Source organism: Neolamprologus multifasciatus, chromosome 7 (genome assembly GCF_963576455.1).
Source record: "Neolamprologus multifasciatus chromosome 7, fNeoMul1.2, whole genome shotgun sequence".
Taxonomy (NCBI): domain Eukaryota; kingdom Metazoa; phylum Chordata; class Actinopteri; order Cichliformes; family Cichlidae; genus Neolamprologus; species Neolamprologus multifasciatus.
Genome location: NC_140445.1, coordinates 44,440,765 through 44,461,452, shown reverse-complemented (window position 1 = coordinate 44,461,452; position 20,688 = coordinate 44,440,765). Strand labels below are relative to the sequence as shown.

General features: G+C 39.1%; 2 protein-coding genes across 5 annotated transcripts in view; both read left to right on the top strand.

The window, feature by feature from the left end:
* Window positions 1-9,104, top strand: part of lrriq1 (leucine-rich repeats and IQ motif containing 1) — a 38,879-nt gene extending 29,775 nt beyond the window's left edge. For 2 of the 4 annotated variants that reach the window (XM_085167165.1, XM_085167162.1), the window contains 4 exons: window positions 2,899-3,007; window positions 3,374-3,434; window positions 4,012-4,132; window positions 6,723-9,104. In XM_085167165.1, coding sequence (XP_085023291.1) covers window positions 2,899-3,007; window positions 3,374-3,434; window positions 4,012-4,132; window positions 6,723-6,856 — 425 coding nt within the window. In that variant the 3' untranslated portion in view covers window positions 6,857-9,104. The remainder of the gene's footprint in view (window positions 1-2,898; window positions 3,008-3,373; window positions 3,435-4,011; window positions 4,133-6,722) is intronic. The other 2 variants (XM_085167164.1, XM_085167161.1) reach the window with 1 other exon arrangement.
* A 2,401-nt stretch (window positions 9,105-11,505) lies between these two features.
* On the top strand, window positions 11,506-19,239 carry alx1 (ALX homeobox 1). The gene is made up of 4 exons (XM_085167166.1): window positions 11,506-12,229; window positions 12,582-12,886; window positions 13,237-13,365; window positions 15,684-19,239. Exons 1-4 carry the CDS (start codon window positions 12,040-12,042, stop codon window positions 16,017-16,019), a joined length of 960 nt encoding a protein of 319 aa, XP_085023292.1. The 5' UTR covers window positions 11,506-12,039; the 3' UTR covers window positions 16,020-19,239.
* The last annotated feature ends 1,449 nt before the right edge of the window (window positions 19,240-20,688 follow it).

Genomic DNA, 20,688 nt, shown 5'->3' with positions numbered 1-20,688 from the left:
CAAACTGAGATCCAACCCCACCAAACATCCGTCCTCGTGTCACAGGGACACAATGGTATATATTTTTGTTTCAGCCTGGTTCCCCTACCTCCTGAGCATTTAACTTGATTTCACACTTGATGTCATCAACAAAGTCAAACTGAAACACAATCATTTTGTTTATCATTGATCAGTCAAAATAGCTTAGGCTGTTCCCCACCATTCATATGCATCCAATTTCAGCCCCGTAATCTCTAAGCTTCTATTTATCTTGTGCAGTGGAGCCTCTCTCCTCATACTACATGACTGAGGTGCATTGGCACACTTCAGAAACGAGCTGAGCCAATGTGCATTGGGGCATCAGTCATTCACAGAGTCAGACATCTAACTAAAACCACTGTGTTGCTAAAATGTCACACATTTCACTTAGCAAATGCCTAAAAAAACAGAATTATAAAATACTTTTCTATATTTTTTTTCCTACATTTTCCAACATTAGCCATCTGCACAAAACAGAAAACGTATGCACTTTAGCCATCTTATTCATTTAAATTCATGTTACTTACAGAAGGTCCCTTACAAGTCTCCAGTAATCGAGAAACACATTAATCTGTCAAGTTAGAAGTCCTTTCAGGAGCAGTGCCTGAAAATGTGGGAACTAAACATTTACATTTTTAATTTCTAATTTGTTTGGATAATATGCAATTTGAACTGGTTCTCTTCAAGTATTGTCACAAACATTTTCCTGTCAGTGTTCCAGTGTTTTTACAAAGTTAACAAATGGATCTTAGAATGCTTTTAGATCAAAAGATGATTAGCGTGTAAGAATTGCTCCATCCTACTGTGGTTTTTATTTTCATGTTTTAGCAGACCAAAACCAGCCAATATGTTTGCAAGAGACAACTTCATTTTACAGACCTTATTTTGATTCAGATTAGCTTCAGTGACATGTTTGTAGAATCATTTAGAGTCAAGTCACCTAATGCATGAAACCAAGTTTTAGGGGTTAGAAAAGCTTTACATCTCTGGTGGATAGATGTTCTAATCCACAGATGTGCACTGTTATTCCATCTCACACTTTTACATTTAGATTTGTTTTGTGACACAGCATGTATATAAAAGATGAAGATTCAGGTTTTCAACTTTAAAAGTAAAGTCGATGCGGAACAGCTTTAAACAGACTCTTCTGGCTGCTCCAGAATCTATAAAAGTCTTTCTAAAAAATCTACTACTTACTTGATTCATGACCTCAGTGAAGGGTTTCCTAATGGGTGTATGGTCTCAAATGCTAGTTTGAGTCTTACTGAGTACAACTTGATGTCCATTTTTATAAAAGGAATATAATGCAACGTATTCTTCAGTGTGGGCCTCCCGCTTGATTGATAAATCCCTACAGTGTCTTTAGTTGGCTTAAAAAACCAAGATTGGTCATCCACAAACTGGGCATCTTTTATCTATGGTTTATGCCTGAAGGACAAATCAAGAATCCTCTGACTTTAAAATATGTCTGTTATAAAGTGACTTGGTTGTTAAACTTGCTATATTTGTGCACGTGCACAGTTTTACTCTTGACACACCTGTCCTTTAAGGTCACTATCATTTGTTTAGGAGTTTTTTTTTCTTGTTATTGGTACTAGTACTGACTCTTTGCAGGACTCAGTGTTTTTTGTTCCTTTAGTGAGGTTCGAGGAGAGGAGACTACTTAGTGACAACATCATCTCTCCTTCATCTCTGCTTTGCTGCAGGCCAAAACCTGAATGCTACTCCTCCTCCCCGGCGCTCTGATATTGACGAAATCCCCTAATGTGGTTAAAAGCCCCCTTAACAGGCATGACTTTTACAGGCCCCCCCCCTCATAATGTCCTGGAGGAGTACTCAAGGGGGATTGAGGAGGTTGAAGGAGGTCAGGAGGAAGCTCTAGTAGGGGGTTCTGAGGAGGAAATGGCGAGAAGAATTTTCTCCATGCTGCTCAAGTACATCAAACTAAAAGATTTTTTTTTTGTGGTTCTTATCTTGCATCAGTGTGTACAGATTTCTGTGCATGTGTTTACCTACCCTTTGTATTCACTGTATTTACTGTACACGAGCAGGCTGGTGTTTGATATCTGGACTTCTCATGCACCATCTCTCCCTCTTTCGCTCTCAACTTTGGGAAGTGCAAGTAGCCATATCCTGCCCTTTGCTGCCCCAGGGGAGGCATCTATCACTTGACGTTTTTAGTGCGGCTTCTCAATTAACCCATGAAAACTGTAAAGCTCTTTTCTTCTTTTTACAGCTCAGCAAAAGCAAGTGAATGGCTTAAATAAATGCGTCATTAGTTCCAGCACTGGCCTGTCAAAATAAATTATCAGTTTACACCCATCTAAGGCAGCATTACTGTCAGTACAACGTAAATGTTTATTTTGAATTACGACCTTATTATGGGATTTCAGCATAACCCGTAAATCACCGGCCTCTTGGATTTTTCACTTTCACAAACTTTTGAAACATTGCTTGGATTCAATTTTACAAAAAAACCCCAAACAAGTCACTGCCATTGTTGGAACAAAATGAGGCCTTTCCTGTTGCAACTTTCAGCAGTGCTACATGAATTATTACACCACCTTCTGCCCTAACATGACTTTGACCACTAATCTGTCCCGTAGAGGGAAAGCTGGCACGCTGTAATGGCAGTAAAACGTGTCATACTTTGCCACAGAACAGGCCCTCCAGTTGTTTATTTGTTCAGCTTGAACACTTGTAAGCATCTGTTAACACAAGCCCTGTACTGTCATTTAGACTCATGCTATCTTCTTCACAGCACACGGTGATGAGGCAGTTATTTCTTTATTGCCACTGTTGTCAAAAATGTTATCTAACCAACAAACTGAAAAAAGAACAGCCTGTGACCCTTTATTTCATTTCTTCTGTTGAGTGCAGCTGGTGGGGCTGAGACAGGCCATCAGCAGGTAGAGAGGACAGAGCAAGTTAAGCAAGATCAAACTCAGCAGTGGCTCCATACCCAGGCCACTCATGGGCATTCAGACAGGTGAGCTATTTAATGTAGATCATAAGGTGATGAAGGTGGTGTTTATGCATCTATCTGTATCGATTCACCTTAAGACCTGCGCTGTATCATTCTAAAATAAAATATTCCAGTGCACTGAGAATGACATATTAACTTCTGCTGAATCAGGGAGATGACAGAAATATGTCAGTGTGTAGGCCTGTGCTAACCCTGTCCTATTTAAAAAAAAAAAACAGACATAATCCATATAATTTCTTTCTTTTTTAAAAAAAAATTTAATATGAGTTTTTTGCTTGGAAATGGAGACTGCAATAGAGAGGTAATCACTGGATTGGTGTGAAGCATGCAGAACACTAATCATCTAAGCATTTTGTGTTTTGTCCTCAGTGATCATTTCTTACCGGACATAAACTCATCCATTCTGAACGGAGGCAGAGTGCAGCTCGTAGTGAGTATCGTCCCCCCCCCCCCCCCCCCCCAGCCATGCTGTCTCCCCCCCCTTGATTTGAATCTTTTTTGTGGCGCAGTTGCATGCATGTAAAGGTATGTAGTATTTACATTTACCAGTCAGAGTCACATCCCACACTGTAGGTCCTCTCCCTTGGAGTCTGTCTCATCAACTTTGATTTAAAGGAGGAAGGGGGGGAGGGGGAGTCTGAGGTTTAGCTCTGTAGTGACACTTTCAATTGGATCAAGTGGGCGCGATTTCTTAATTTCACTTGTTGAAATCCCAGTGTCACATTGGAGCAGTTTGTTTAGACCTGAGAACGATGCTGATGGTTGTGAAGTCTTTGAAGTCACAAACCACAGGTCTCCTCGTGCCATTATGGAGCAGTGTGACTTAAGTTTACTGGCAAGAGGGGCCGCCCCTTTCCTCCAGTTTCTTAGATATATGCTCTGACTGCAGAGCTGCTGGGTTGTTGATTTTCAGAATGTTCAACTACTTGCGTGAGATGTTTCATTTTGGGCCTCATTTGTGTGTGTGTTTGTGTGTGTGTGTCTGTTTCTGTGTGTGGTGCATGCAGGCTAACCCAGCATATGCAGATTGTCTAAATCACACCAGTGGACTGTGGGCGAACAGCAATTTGGTTGGCCAGGGTTGCAAAGTGAACAGTTATACCCGTAGAACCTCCTCCAGTCATGCAAGTGAGTCTTGTAAACTTGTAAACCGCTTTTCTCCACAACATCACAGTGATACTGAGAATAATGAACTGGTCTTTCAGCAGAGTGTAAAAAAATATCTGTATGTATGTGAAGTAAAAAACCCAACTCTCCTTACAGAAGTGTTTCCCTTAGTTTTTTTTTTTTACATCTAGTGTAATCCAGAGAAATGTAGTGTAAACTGTATAATTTATAGCAAATTTAGAGATGTATATATATTTAAAACTCATTATGTGTGCAAAATCGTTTATGTATTTTTATGCATATGTGTTCATTGTTACAATTCTAGAAAGTTTCCCTTAACTTGAAACTAAGTTCTGACTTAAAAATAACAATTAAAAAAAGGACCAATAAACATATGAGCTCACTGTCACATATATCGCTATATTCTCCTGTTAGCAGTCACAGAGAGAAAATGGGCTCAAATTCAAACTCTTCAAAATCTTTTGGCAGGGGTGCACATAACTGTGTGTTTATTACATGTGATCTCTTTAGGTTTGCATAGTTGCACCTATGACTACTGGGCCACACAGATCTGAGTGCGCAGAGCCAGGGGATAAAGGCCGCTGCTTATTCAGCCTAGACCGAGTCCGCTGGTCGTCTGCTGCGGGAGGGGAGGGGAGCCACAAGGTCGGGCTGGGGACAGAGTGTCGTGAAATTCTCCTCTGACAGGAAACAGGCAGCGAGGGAGAGAGAGAGAGAAAAAAATCAGTCCTTTCAGTGAAGAATGACTGGCCCTTCTGTCAGGAGTGGTGGGGCTCAGGAGTTTGAGTGACAAAGATGCTACTGACAGGCTGACAAGCAGATGACCACATTAAACAAGCCCAGGAATCTGAGTGAAGGAGAGCCCTGTCCATGTTAACGAAGCCAAATTGGATTCCGATGATGATTTCAAAATGATATCCACGAGGTGCAGCAGCAGGAATGAGCATCTCCCTGTTAGGCAGGCAGACTACGGGGAGTGTGGCCGTGAGAAAGAAAGCCTCTTTGTCCTCACTGATCAAAACATCCATTATCAAAATTGTGAAGGGCAAATTGAAATATGGTTGTATGTGTAAGGAAAGAATATTTCTTGAAAAGCCAATTAGATATTTTATAAACTTGGAAAGAGCATCTAATGGTCCCAGTGGTCATCAAAAAGTCATGGCTTGGAAATTCCTTATGGAGTAAAATCAGGGAACGCAGCTTCTTTGATGTAAATCTTCATACTGAGCCTACGTGATCCTGCAAAAAAGTGTGACTAACAATCGCCTTTGCCTGTAAAGGGGCATACATCATCAAGGTGGGGGTTTAAAGTTAGAGGGTTCACTTAGTTTGGTATAGCAGTAAAGACTACATAAATAGTCTATAACCTGTTGCAATGCGATACTCACCTCTTGCCGGGACAGTACCATAAAATGCATTTCTAGGCTCACACAATATTTTCATTACGTGTGCAGAGGAAACTCCTTAAGTTAAGCTCCTCTTGTAACCCTAATAGGAGTAAGATGATTGAAAACAATTTGTTTGGTCACAGTGGTTTGTTAAAATGAGCAGTTTAAGCAAAAATCAAACTCTGTACTGTTAATAACAAAATGCACGACTAGCAGTGCTATTAGGAAAACATGCAGCAAAAGTTCAGTGTTCTGCTTCTGATTTCAAACGTATTACTGCACAAAGTTCCTTAATATACTGAGCCACCAAAGCTGACCTGGAAATAAACACCAAAACACTGTGTATTAAGAGAGACCACGAGGAAAGGAAAATCACAGTGTTATCCCCACAGAGTTGAACAAAATCAAAACTTAGAGATGTGTGATTATGTGTGACTTTTGAGCGGATGGATATTCTATACAGTTTGCCAGCTGTGCGGATATTTGGGGCTAGCATAGAACGTGCGATGCATCCCAGCCCTCCCACCTAAAGAGCGCTTCATGCTGTTGGACTCCCTGTGTGAGGCAGCCGTGCTGACTGCGGGTTTGCGCTCTACACGTGGAATGCATCATACCCTGTAGAAGCGCTGCCTTTGTTCTGTATGTTTGAAAAGCTTTGTACTGATCCCCAGGTGAAAGTGGAACGGCCTGTGATACAGCACACACACTGCTCCTGAGAGGCACCGAACGACCCGCCTGCTCACACTTAAGTCTTTAGTGTGAGATTTAATGCAGCACCATCTCGAGTATTTTGAGTCGCACAAAATTGACACTCAATTTTCAAAACATGTATATTAAGTACATATTACAAATCCTCATATTTTAACCTACTTAACACTGCATCATTAGTTAAAGCCTTTATATTTACTTTTATGGCATGCATTTTTAAGTACTTAACAATTTCTATAATGTGACCCTGGCAAACTAACATGACGTTGTGTGTTGCAAAGATAGCCTTCCCTCTAGAAAACTATGTTATGAAATTAATAATAACCCATGTTAATAAATTCTATAAAATATTTGAGCAGACACAGAAGTACAAAACGAGTTCTCAGTATCAACTGTCGTTTAAAAACACATATAGTATGAGTCAGCAAAGTGAATTCACTCCGCTTGTTTTGAATGTTAAATACTGATGTCGTCTTCTTCCATTTTGTCTCCAGGAAAAGAAGTCCCATCTCCCGTGCGAGTCACATCTGCCCCGTCAAAAAAGGAGCGTATCTCCTTCCGTGACAACCCGGTTCAGCTGAGCGGTGGCTGGGGAGGAGGCAAGAAAAGGGACAGAGTGCGCAAGTAAAAACACAAAGCCTCCTTCCAGAGGTCACCACTTTTCCTGCCCTGGCTCTGCAGCCTCTAATAGATGCTGTTGCAGCTTTCTTATATGTACTTCGATGCATTTCGCGTCAAAAGATTATTAAAATATGCGTTGGAAGAGCTCACATGGATACTTTAGAAAATTTTCAGCTATTAAAATTCGATGTGATTTTCCTTTGCCGGTCAGCTTGATTTTTAATGCTGTTTTATTGCCCGCACTGAGATGGAAAAGCAGATGAAAACTCAAGACTCCCTTTTCTGTAAATTAATTAAGGCCAACAGGACTCAGACCAGCCCAAATATCTGCAGGCGGTTCTATTATGTTCATTCAAGTATCAAATGTTGTGTTCTCAAGTATCATTGCCCAAACCTCACTGCATCCAACTAGCACTGAAACACATGGAACAAAGTCACAAATGTTGAGTGGATGACATGCTTCATATGCAAATGATGGCAGGAAATAAGAACCAGGACTTTTAATGCCTGTTTCTTAGGATGCTGTCATTTTGCCTCGATGCAGATTTTAAATACAGATTGTAACTATGAGATCAGTCTTACCCTTTTCCAATTTTCTGTTGCTTTCTCAGAGCAGACTTTATGAAAGTGCAGAATTTTAGTTCGACTGCCCTGTATTTGCGTTTAGCGCTTGCTAACCAAAAGTGCATTTATGTTCTCAGCACAAACGTTGGTGTTAGATTTGGAACACTGTTTTCTTTATCTTCTGCCGTGGATCGTAATGGCCTTGTCTGTGTATTTGAATTTGGAGAGCCAAGGCGTCCGTCCACAAACACAAACCCTACTGAAGCCAGTGAACATCAGGCTTGAAGGTTCCTTGCTGAAAATGATAAGTTAATGAATGTCAAAACAAATAGTCAGAGTTGCAGAGTGGCTCCCTGGAAGGAAATGCATGTCGGCCTGTTTATTTTCCTTCTGTCTTTCACTTAAGCATGGCTTGAGGCTGTGTTTTGACTGTACACGATCTGATGGGGATTTTTGTCTTGGAGAGTGGCGCATGCCAGAGATGTGGTGGTCCTGCCCACTTGGGGGCTGTTGTGAAACTGGAGAGCACTGTTCTCCTGCAGCGGGGAGACTGATTCTTCTAGTTGCTTTTTTGTAGACTGTGATCATACCAGTACTGCATAAGTCAAATCTGATGCTTTGCTTTACAGACAGGTGTGCGTGGCCTATCTGTGCCTATGTCTTGTCACTAGTATTACTTGACACAAGTTGAGATTTGCCATTAGAGCTGTTTTCTGCAGCTTCCTATTCTGAAGGGATGTTGTTAAGCTATAATCTACCACTCTTCATTTCATTTGTTTACGTTTGGATTATGGGTAAATTATATGTAACCTAAGAGATCCAAAACCCATTGCCTTGTAAAATGAGAGCTCCACTGCACATTTAGATAAGACCATGAATGTCCCTCTCAGCCTCGTCTGCCATGTCAATGGGACTCTGCATCCAGATCTCTCCAAGTGCTCTCTTTAAATGCATTGAAGTCCATAAAACCACATTTCCATGTTTTCACTACAATTTGCAAATTTTGCACATTTTTGCTGAACATTTTTGAAGTACGCTGTGGAGTTATAACCAGTTCCTGGCAGCTTTTAGGTTCCTATTCATTTCTGAATGTTTGAAAATGAATTAACAGACACGTGAAATGTTAACTTTGGCCAGTGGTTTCAATTTAAAGAAAGCAGTGGCTATCTGGAAAGATTTCTGAAGAACACTGGTGTACTTGCAGAATAATTCACTGTGATGTTAAAATAGTTAAAACATGTGAAACACACAGACCTTTAAATGTGTAGGAGGTTTTTGGTGGTCCAACTAATGCAAATAAAGAAAGAATAAAGAAAGCTGTGGTGAGGCAATGCAGGATAAGGGTGTGGCATAACCTTGACATCAAATTTGTGTGTTGCAAGAAAATAATATATACTCTGGAGTGATTGCATTTTTTTTAGTCAATATTAAATCTTAAAGGGTTTGAATTGTATGTACATTCTTTAAAAAGGACCTTAATTTTGCAGAGATATATTGCGCTACTTAAACATGCTTTAGAATGTAAAACCCTTATTGATAAAAATGACAGAGTTGGATTCTATTTATTTTTACTTTATTAGTAACTCTGTCAGAGTAAGAACAGATTGTGCAAGCTGCCCTCTAAAAAAGAAAATAGAAATGTTTTCATTATCAAATGTATCATTAAATGAATGTTTAGACACACTTTTTTATGTCTGTTTTTTTATGATGACTCTAAATATAAGATGTGTTTTATGAAGAAGTAAATAAGAAACACAATTTTTGTATTGTAATAATAATTGATGTGATATGATTTTGTTTGTTAAATTTGGTTTGATAATGCCTAAACTGCCTTTTCTTTTGCTACTGGTTTCAGCAGTTTACTACAATAACAATGGCTTATGTGGTGTTTTGTGCTTTTATAAGTACTTGATGTCTTTTAGCATCTCCCATGACACAGAGGACATAGAGACTGTTTTGCTGTTCACTGATTATTTTATTTTGTTAAGCCTAAACCTTTTAGATATGTTTCAAGTATTAGGAAAAATATATTAATTTATTAATGTATTAATTGATTAATCATATACAAAATGTATAGTCTACAAAAAAAAATCTTCGCAATGACAAGACAAAGAAGAACGAATTTCCCATTTATAATTTCCCTGATATATAAAAAAGCATATACTATTATAAACAATGTATTTAACATTTCCTTTACCCTTGTACTGTGCCATAGCATTCGATTAGCGTGGCTTACTTAACTGGACGGTTTGCAGTGGTTTCAGTCGTATAGGGGACCTGTGCAACATGTTAATATGAACTCAGAAGACTTAGTGAAATCACTGAGACTTGAAGCTTGTTAGTGCTCAGGAATGCCTGACTATGGAAAAGCAAATGGCAAACAAAATGAAAACAAACTTTCCTGATGCTGATGCGCTGCTTTCACTTTCTGAAATTCAGCCAAATGTTCTGCAGACTCGAGTGGCATCAATAAGCTCACAGTTTGTGCTTTTGGGGAAAATAAACTTTGGTCTTTTTCTGTGTGTGTTTCATGCAGCCAAAGTTTGAAGACATTTCGTTAAATTGAATTATACCCAAGGGTAGCTTTGGGCATCATGATGTCATGTTTATGCCTTCTGAAGTGGCAGATTTTGGCCTGTTCAGCTTCAGCTTTTTTGTGTGTTTGATCATGTTCAGTCACATTAAGGCTCAAAAGGTTGAGAATTAGTTCAATTCAATCATATATTTTAGAATTGTCTCTTTTTAAAGTCAAGTTGTAGGTCTTTCAAGGTTGCTCACATGACATTGGCAGCAGTACTTATAGAATTAGCCTGACTGATCAACTCATGACCAGCTTCTCCACTTTTGCAGAACCATGCAGGAGCTATTGTGGCTGGAATTTCCAGCAGAAAGCCCACCAAACCACAGTGAACTTTTAACATTTTCTCCACAGCATGAGCCAGTGTGCAAGGTCATCGTAGGAAGGCTAAGACACCCCCTGCTATTTAGGAGCACACCTATTTATTTTTATTTTTTCTCCTGTGGCACCATGCAGCCCCAGGTAACTGCCACTGACCCTCGAGCGAACCAAAGCTATGCATGGTGTGCATCGCAGGTGGTGTAGCTCAGGGTGGAGATGTCGAGGTTGAAGATGGGCTTTGGTTAGCGGTAATATAATTCTTACAATAAGAAAATACAGAAGAACAACTCTTCCTGTTCTTTTTTTTTGGTGAAAAACTCGCAGCTGGGTTCCTGTGTGTGTGTCTGTGTGTGTGTGTGTGTGTATAATCAATATTCCAGTAATGGAACTTTTTAAGTTTATTGCTAAAGTTCATAAAATCCTCTTTTCACCCAGCAGACAACAGTGGCATCGTCTACTCTAATTACAGAATTTTTTAGTCCAACTGAAAAGAATTTCTCGTCTTATGCTTTTAAAAAGTTTTCAGTTCGTTTTGCAAGCATCAAGCAGCAGCTTCATGCAGGTTTGCAGCCGTAATATTAGATTCTCATTACAAAGCAATGAAGTGCACAAGATCCTCCGCGCAGCTCGAAATGTAATTTAAAGTTTAGCTAAAAATGAAACTTACTCTAAAGCCACCAGACATGAAATTTACATTATTATCGTGTTAGAATAATAATAATAAAAATAAAATCACTTCTTAAAATCCATATTTTGATCGCGTAAAAGAGAAAGTCTGGAATGTGCCTCGGTGTTAATAAAGATCTGTTTTTGGGTGCAAATAAATGAAAAAAAAAGAAGAGAAAATCTTGCATTGGGTTTTCAGAAGGATTTGAAATAAGCAGATTTTTTAAATAATTAACATAATAATAATAATAATAATAATAATAATAATAATAATAATAATAATAATAATAATAATAATAATAATAATGATGATTTACCCGACAAAGACGAACGCATTTTCCACCTTCCTGTTTTAATAATTAAATATGATTGATTATTTTACTTCGTCACATGACAGATTCGCAAATGTCAAATCTGCTTTATATCGTTTTTACTGGTTTGAAGTTTCAGAAATGATCTTTTCTTTAAAATGGTAATAAATCAATCATCCGAACTTAAATGACTTACTGCAAAATATAACTAACTTATTTATATGTTCAAGCCAATAAAATCTCCTCTGTTTGAGAACATCTGACTGTTGACTTCCTTCTGCTGCTTGCAGGTTAAAATATCCCTCCAAATAAATAGATCACGAGCAGAGTTCTTACAACATTTCCAAAGACGCGAATTAAATCCCATTTTCAGCTGAAAGGTTTAGCTGTAGAAAAATTATTGCCTCATTTTGGACGTCTAAACATGCTGTAAATTAAAGTCACTTTTGATTGTTTCCTCGAATTCGTTGTGGGTCTCCAATCACTTTAAACTGCTGTTTGGTTTGGATTCAGGGCGTAGGAGGAGTGGGAGGAGGGCGCCTTTTCATATTCAGAGAGGGGGTGCTCTTTAAGGATCTCGTTCTCTTTGGGGCTATAAAGACGTTGTGCCTTCAAGACAGAGCAAATTATCTTCATCGGCGAATTATTGCTTTACAAGTCGCCTCTACTCGTCGGTGCGCGAAGCGATTAGTTTCTCTGTTTTCTTTTTTTATAGTGACATTTGATTAGAGCGAGCGGTTTTCGGTGAAGATGATGGAATACATGGAGGATAAGTTTGCCTTGAAAAGCCAAGCGATGAAGGCCAGCGATTACTACATGGATCAAGTCATGGAGAGCCTGGACAGCGCGCAGTACTTCACCAAGTCTTCCCCAAAATGTGTGCAGGCCTTCGGGCTGCAGAGCGGCGAGCATCGCTCCTCTCCCTGCGGGGATCAAACCCGTGAGTACAAGCTTGTTACGCTCATTTTTGCGAAGTCAAAAGTTATCCCGCAAATTTGTGCGCGAGTTAAGCGAGTTAAGCGAGAGAGAGAGAGGGAGAGAGGGGAAAAAGCTTACATTCCCCGAAGTCGATCTTTTCAATGACGTTTAGTTTTATTCTCCTACTTATTAATTACAATTTCTTTTGGATTTTTATTTTCATTTTTTAATCTAATCTATTTTTTTTTAATATTATCTGATATATAAAATAATTTAATTTAATCTCCAATACAGGCTAGTAGGTTACATATTTTGGTGCAGTGACTAGCAAAGTGAGACTGTTGTTGTTAACTTATCACTTATTTGTATTGTAGCCAGTTACAGTGTGCCAAAAACAGATGAAGACACCTTGCACTCTGACCTCGGGAGGCCCATGGACAGTTGTTGCACTCTGCGGGCGTCTCCGGTGACAACCGGCTCGGAGAAAACCGATTTGGATGAGATGGGAGACAAGTGCGACAGTAACGTGTCCAGCAGCAAGAAGAGGAGACACCGGACGACCTTCACCAGCGCGCAGCTCGAGGAGTTGGAGAAAGTGTTTCAGAAGACACACTATCCAGATGTTTATGTGAGGGAACAGCTGGCAATGAGGACAGAATTAACAGAGGCTAGAGTGCAGGTAGAGTTTACTGACCGACTCGTTTTTGCTTAAACATAATGAGAACAGGAGCCTTTAAGCGCTGAAAGGCGTAGCCTAGTACGACAGCGGGCGTTAATATCCAAACCCTGTGTATACGTGAATATATAAGCATAAAGGTTTTGATAGTTGAAATAAATTTTCATGTGTGTTCCTTTTAATTTTTTGTTTAAATGTTGAAACTTTTTTATTTTCTGTTGTCCCGTTTTTTTTTTATATATATATTTTTTTAATAGATTGCCTACTTTTCTCTCTTTCTGAGCCTTTGGGAAAAATAATATTAATAAATGTAAACATATTTTATATTTCTCTCTTTTTTCTTTTTACTTAAGGTGTGGTTTCAAAACAGAAGGGCAAAGTGGAGGAAAAGAGAGCGCTACGGGCAAATCCAGCAAGCCAAAAGTCACTTTGCAGCCGCCTACGATTTATCCGTGCTACCAAGGACAGACAGCTACACACAGGCAAGTATTGACAATTTTATTTTATTCATTTTAAGCATTCATGGACTTTATTTTCAAAAGAAAATGAGTTTCTTTTTCAGCTGCTTGGGCTGGAGGCAGTACTGTGCTTTATAAAGAATATGAACTCTTTACTCTCACTCCTTTCTAAACATCTCAGTTATGTAGGTTACTTCAAACTTAAATTAGTGCTTCGGCCACGATTGCTGATAAATCACTAATTATGAAACCCATCTTCAGATAGGAGCCTGAACACTGATTAGAGTCGCTGTGAGGCGTCATGTCTGAATGAATGAGCTTATATCAGATTGCATGTTGGCTGAGCATTTGTCTTGCTGTTTGGACAAAGGTCAGTTACAAGATGAGAGGAGGTGAGAAGAGAAGAGATGCAGAATGTCAGTGTTTTTTGTGTCTTTTTTTCCTTTTGTTAGGTGTTACATTAAAAATGGACATCAGGCCTTCAAGTGTTGTGGAGACTTTTAGGTTTTCAGAGATGTAAATATGCACACAGCAGCTCTGTAGAGATATTCGCATTTACACTCTGAGTTTGAGAAAAACAAAAACAAAACAGCTGACGTGTTTGATTCCAAGAGGCAAAAATAATAAAATGTAGTAAAAGGCAGAGTCACAGCTCTGCTGTACCCTGGCCGAACACCAGGTTAGAATTCTGTTGGACTGTCTCACATTTTTTCCTCACATATGTTTCTGATAGATTCTCCTGGATATGAGCCATGCCTGTTCATACAGCTGATCCCCATTACTATCAATAAACGGACAAACCTACTTGTAACCCTGTTGGCACTGGCTGTTTCTGTCTGCTGAAACACACTGGACATGAGTTGCATTGCTGTGGCTTTTAGAGTACTTTCTTTTTTTTTCTGTCAGCGAGGTTTTCGGTTGTTGTTGATTTGTGTGCAAAAGTTGGAGTCATGCTTAACAATAATGCATGTGGTCAAAAGGGCACCAGTCGATTCTTGTGCTAGTTTAACTTAAGGGTGTTCATCTGACTCCCAAAACAACCTTAGTCAGTTAAAACTTATTTGGTCTTTTGTCATTTGATTTTCAGAAAGCCATGCTTCAGCAAAATGAGCTCTACCAGTTTGGTTACTATTGATGTGCAATTTGCAGAGTGTTTTGAAGAGGCGGACATATTTCAGTCACTGTTTTTTGACTGAGGAAATTTGCATGATCCTTAGTTACATTGGCCTGTCCTCTCAGTTTATTGGAAATTTCGCACTGTGTCAGGATCAAATTATTTGGATGTGATCAAGCAGTCAGTAGACTCTGAGCTTATAAGTTAGACAGTCATCCGTCTGTAAGGTGAAGTTTATTAAAAATCGGTCATGTAGTGGTCACATGACCTTTTAGAGTGAATTTAGGACATTTTAAACTACTTTGGAGTCACTACAACTGATAATCATACACATCACCATCAAACGTAAGCATATCAGCAGTTCACTGAAAAATGTTCACTTAAAATTTCATGGAAAGATGCATTACAAACACAACCCTTTAAACAATAATTTTACGTTTTCACGCTTTGTATAAAAATATTTTTGCCCACATTTACATTTATTGTATTATTAATATGCAACTATTTAAGATTCCTGTAAGTAGTTTTTACACGCTTTGGAGAATCAGGTCCGGATATTTTCTGAAGTTGACCTTTCAAGCAGACACTTGGTTACTAATGAAAATACTCTAGCTTAGGCAAAGTCTCTGCCCAGATACAACATGTGGGATGCCCAAGCACTCACTGTGAATTTTTATTCTTACCTGGGCTCAGTTGGGCATCACTCAAACTTTGTATTAGAGCGCTGTCAGTGTAAAAACTATGTAATATTCATTGCTATTCTCCTGTCTTTTTTAGGTAATTGTTAGAAAACTTTAGCGCTACAGTAAAAGTTTAAAATCAGTTGCAACATTGAGATAACTATATATAAATAACAGAGGACATTTTAAAAACAAAAACAACAACAACAACAACAACAACAACAACATTTTTTAGTGAAAAATACTTCTTTCTGTAAACTAGATGCTTGTTAACTACATCTCATACTCTGTATTTTATGTTCCATATAGACAGTTTGAATGGCAATAATTGTACCCAGGATACATCATAGTGTACTGTACAAGATCATGTCTGTAACCCTGTATTTACAATTCTCTTAATTTCTTTCAAATGGTATGTCACAGATAACAGGTCAGCGTACAGTGTCTTTACGAGCCCAGTTATTAATCCATATAAACTAATTTGTACTGTATGCTGGAATGAATTGAAGCCATTCCCTGTGGTATCTAACAGCCTCTTCACCCAACAGATCCCCAACAATCTGTGGCCGAGCCCAGCTCCTGGCAGCTCTGTGGTCTCCTCTTGCATGCTGCCCCGAGGTTCCCCTCCTTGTGTCACTTCCTACTCCCACTCCCCTCGTTCGGCCACCACTGCTGCTGACCATGGCTACATGGGCTTCCCAAATCAGCAGAACCAATTTGGCCACGTGTCTCTCAATAACTTCTTCAGCGCAGACTCGCTTCTCACGCCGGCAAGTAACCCAGCTTTTGACACCAAACCTGAGTTTGAGAGGCGGTCATCCAGCATTGCCGTGCTGCGCATGAAGGCCAAGGAGCACACAGCCAACATCTCGTGGGCCATGTGATCAGGGTTCCCAGAAAGCCCGGATACTGTGTGGGAATTTATTATTTTTTTTCAATTATCACTTTTTACACAAAAAAGTGAAAAAGTGAACTGTTCTGAAAAAAAAAAGCTCTATGTCACTCACAGTGAAGCTCTAACAAGCCTTTCTTTGCTCGGTGGACTCGAGTTCACTCTCCTACTACTTATGGTTCTGTACTTATTAAAAAAATAATACACTCAAGCTCGGACCATAAAATTGAACTAGGAATGAAAGTGTATGACAATCAGCTGTGTTTCTGGCTGAAGCCTGTTTGAACTAATTGAAAGTTGTCATCAAACGGAACCAATACATTCATATCATCATAGCAAATATTGTCCACTCTGGTGAGAAGAGACATTTAATGAACCTTTGTGATCGGTGGAGATGGAAGCTGTGATGTGTATAAGCTTTGTCGTTGTTGTTTTTCTTTTCCTATCACCATTTCCTCTCGACAGAGACAATAACAAAAACCAAAGGCTACCGTGGTATTTGGTACCATTTTGTGCACACTTGGATCCAGAGAGAGGGGTCCAAAACCACTTCAGTATTTCCAAGCACTGTGAATAGCTTTCTTTTACCTTTCATATTTCTCCCTGTCTCAGGACTGAAGATGAGCAGAGCAGAGGAAAAACCTACTTGGCGTACTAACATGTCTGTGTGCTTTGCAGCAAAGCTGTAATCTCTGTTTTCTGCCTTTGTTCTGTATCAAAAGAGGCAGGTGTGTTTTTTTTATCATGTTTGTGCTATAAATTTATTTGATGGAATCATAATAAATGGATTTTACTTGATTCTGGTATGGCTGCATTTTTAAAAAAAGATTACACTGAAATGTAAGGCAGGTGTCGACAAACCATGGAAGAACCTTTACATCCAAGATCTTTTATTATTTCTGCTATTGTGCAGCAGAGTTTTAATATAAGTTAAGAAATATTAAAAACATGAGAGTGTCAAACAGTTTTACTGAGTGATGTTTCCCATCATTATTAATATTAGTGCTGCAAACGTTTCTTTAGTCTGTATCTCACAGAACACGCACATCTATATTAATCCGCAGCTGACTATTTCTAGCAAATTCACTCTTTACTCCACTTTGAGAGATTGCTTAAGAAATGATTTAGACATTTTAAATAATTACATTTGGAAATTAAGTTGTTTTTAATTATGCTGTTCCATATTTGCACACCTGGTTTATTATGGGAAAAATACATTAGACAATTAAAGTCATGCATACCTCAATTCATCAAAGTCAAGTATTTGTTTGGAATACATGATTTTTAAAATGATTTGTTTAACTAAATACCTCTATTTGGATCAAAATCAACGTCTTCATTCATTTTTTGGCCGTAGGATATGACTGTGTTCTTTTACAAGGAATTTCTTTGTTTTACACGGAATCGTGTTTTTATGCCGAAGAGCTGCAACAAATACCTATTTTCTCCGTTGAATATTTTTTGATGACTTGGTTATTTTGTCTGTGAAATTTTGTGAAATATTGAATTATATTAATAAGTTCAGCATTTCATTTAACAAAGATAAAAAAAAAAACTACTGTGGTTGGTAGAAAGTAAAAAAAAATTGCTGGATAAATGGCACAACAAATTGGCAGCATTCTTTCACTTTACAAATTGATTGTAAAGTGAATCATTTTGGCATTAGCTGCTGCAGTTTAAGCAAGTTTTAAACATTATCTGATAGATATAAAGATAATGAAAAATACCAAACAAGCTGTATGTAACAAACTGTTTCCACTGTCTTTGAATACTTTTTATTTTACTTCTCTGGCCTGTTTGTGGCTTGGTTTCTACTGAACATGTAATTTTTAAAAAGTGGTCACAAATGTTAGTGACTTATCAAACAGCTGGACACTAGAAAAGTCACTCAAAGAGAAGTTAACAGCGCTTGAGAAGGGACCTATTTTCAGCTGTGGAGTGACACAATGCTTTAGTATTCACGCAGTAGGACAATGGGATTTGGTTCATGATAAACTACAGTTTCTATGGTTATAGTAATGGAACAAGATATGAATAAGGGATATAGGAATTAGATAGTCTTATGTAAGAGTACTAGCATACATTTGTTGGATTTAAAGTGTGGTACTTACATGGGATTTGTTAACAACAAGAAAATATATCTGGAACCTTCTCCAAAATCAGACCTTTCCTGTGAAGTCCAAGTCAGCTCATTAGATGCAGTTAATCTATTTATTCACCAACACCACACTATGTAAAAAAAATAAAAAAGTTTTGTAGTCTATCATGCTGTCATGTAATTAGGAGCATGTCTTGTTCTTTCTCTGCTGTTTGTTTTACTGACATCATCGCTTTGTTTTGCTCTGAAATCCCAGCCAGTGGTGAATTGTGTTTTCAGGGAAACCCTGTCTATAGGAACAGCGGGCTTGATTCAATTAGGACCGTAACTTGTGTCAGATGCCTCGGTTTGGAAATAGGTTTGTTTTTTTGAGGTACTTCCTGCTTGCTGCCATTCTGAGAACACCAAGTGCCTTATCTGTGCACATGATAACACACAAGCTTTGATGCAGAAGTGTTCATGGAATGAGCGCTGCATACAGTCCCAAAAGTTGCAGTGAGACTCTTCTTATAGTGAACAAATAATTTACGTATGTCTTCACTTTTTCATAACTGCGTGTATTGTGATAAGATATTTGTAATAAAACTGCAGTTTAATGTTGTACATACACTTTCAATTTTTGAGAGGATCATGGCTGTTGTCACCAATTCATATCTTCTATTAAGTACTTAATGTTTGATTGTTGTAATTCTTAATGATAATATTATGTCAAATGTTCAAAAGTTAGTCATCCATCCATCCATCCGTCTGTCCGTCCGTCCATCCATCTATCCATCCGTCCATCCGTCCATCCATCCGTCCATCCGTCCGTCCATCCGTCCATCCGTCCATCCGTCCATCCAGCCATCTGTCCATCCATCCATCCATCTATCCGTCCGTCCATCCATCCATCCATCCATCCATCCATCCATCCATCCATCCGTCCGTCCATTCATCCGTCCGTCCGTCCATCCATCCGTCCATCCGTCCATCCATCCATCCATCCATCCATCCATCTATCCGTCCATCCATCCATCCATCCATCCATCCATCCATCCGTCCGTCCGTCCATTCATCCGTCCGTCCGTCCATCCGTCCGTCCGTCCATCCATCCATCCATCCATCCATCCATCCGTCCATCCGTCCGTCCATCCAGCCGTCCGTCCATCCATCCATCCAGTGGGGGAAATTATTTGAACCTCTGCTTTATTTGTTAGTTTGCTCACTTAAAAAGATACATTTTATTGTCATTTTACTTTAATAGAGAGAGAGAGAGAGAGAGAGAGAGAGAGAGAGAGAGAGAGAGAATATGAATCAAAAATCAAGAAAAAGGACATTACATGAACGTTATAAATTGATTTGCAAGTCACTAAAATTACAAGGAGTCAGTAATAAGTCAGTCAATCAATTACAGATACGTGTGATCTCAACTCGTTATGTGTATAAAGCACATCTGTCACAGAGTCTGTTTCTTTGATCCCATCCTCTCTACCTCCGAGGACAACAGATGTCAGGAACAAGTGTAGACCTGCACAATATGGCTACAAGACCATTACCAAGAAGCTTGGTGAGAAAGTGACAGTTGTTGATATGATTATATGGAAATGGAAGGTCTAGAACTCCAAAAATCGCACTCATGAGGTGAGGATGAGCATGAGATAGATGGTGGATCAGCCAAAACTAGTTGAGAAGATCTTGCTAATGATCTAAAGGCTGTTGGAACCACAGTAACCAAGAAAACCATTGGTAACACACGATGCCATATTGGATTGAAATCCTGCAGCGCTTGCAAGGTCTCCCTGCCTAAGAAGGCACAGATACAGGCCCATCTTAAGTTTGCCAATGAACATTTAAAGAAGGCTTGAGAGAAAGTGCTGTGGTCTGATGAAACTGAAACCAAGCTTAATGGCTTTCATTCGATCTGCTGTATTTGGAAAAAGTGAAACACTGAGTATAACCCAAAGAACACCATCCCCATAGTCAAGCTCGGAACATGTTAAATGGACTGATTCTTATATAGCGCTTCTCTACTCTACCTGAGCACTCAGAGCAGCTTCTGATACACGCCTCATCCACCCATTCAAGGTCTGTGACTCATGATGACTGGTGTAATTATGTAGTAACTAGGGATGCACCGATACCGATACTGGTATCGGGTATCGGGACCGATACTGTAAAATGTGGTATCGGTTAACTCGTAAAAGTTAACCGATACCACGAACCGATACTAACTTATTTCATTAATCAGAGGGTGGATTGTCATTTTTGTTGTAGTTTTTTAGATTGGCCACTAGGGGGACATCCCGTGCTAAACAGTAGGGGTGCAACGATACACAAAATTCACGGTTCGGTTCGGTTCGATACTTTGGTGTCACGGTTCGATATTTTTTCGATACAAAAAAAATGTTCATGCCTTTTTATTAATTTGTCATTTATTAAATTTTCACGGCACATTCTGCACCACATCTCTGTGCGTTCATCATTTGTTTGAAGCCAGCTCACCTCCTGCAACCACTTTTCAGAGAATACGCGCTTCTTTTGTGGTTCGGACTCCTTCTGACATTTCTTTGGAGGTGGAGGAACA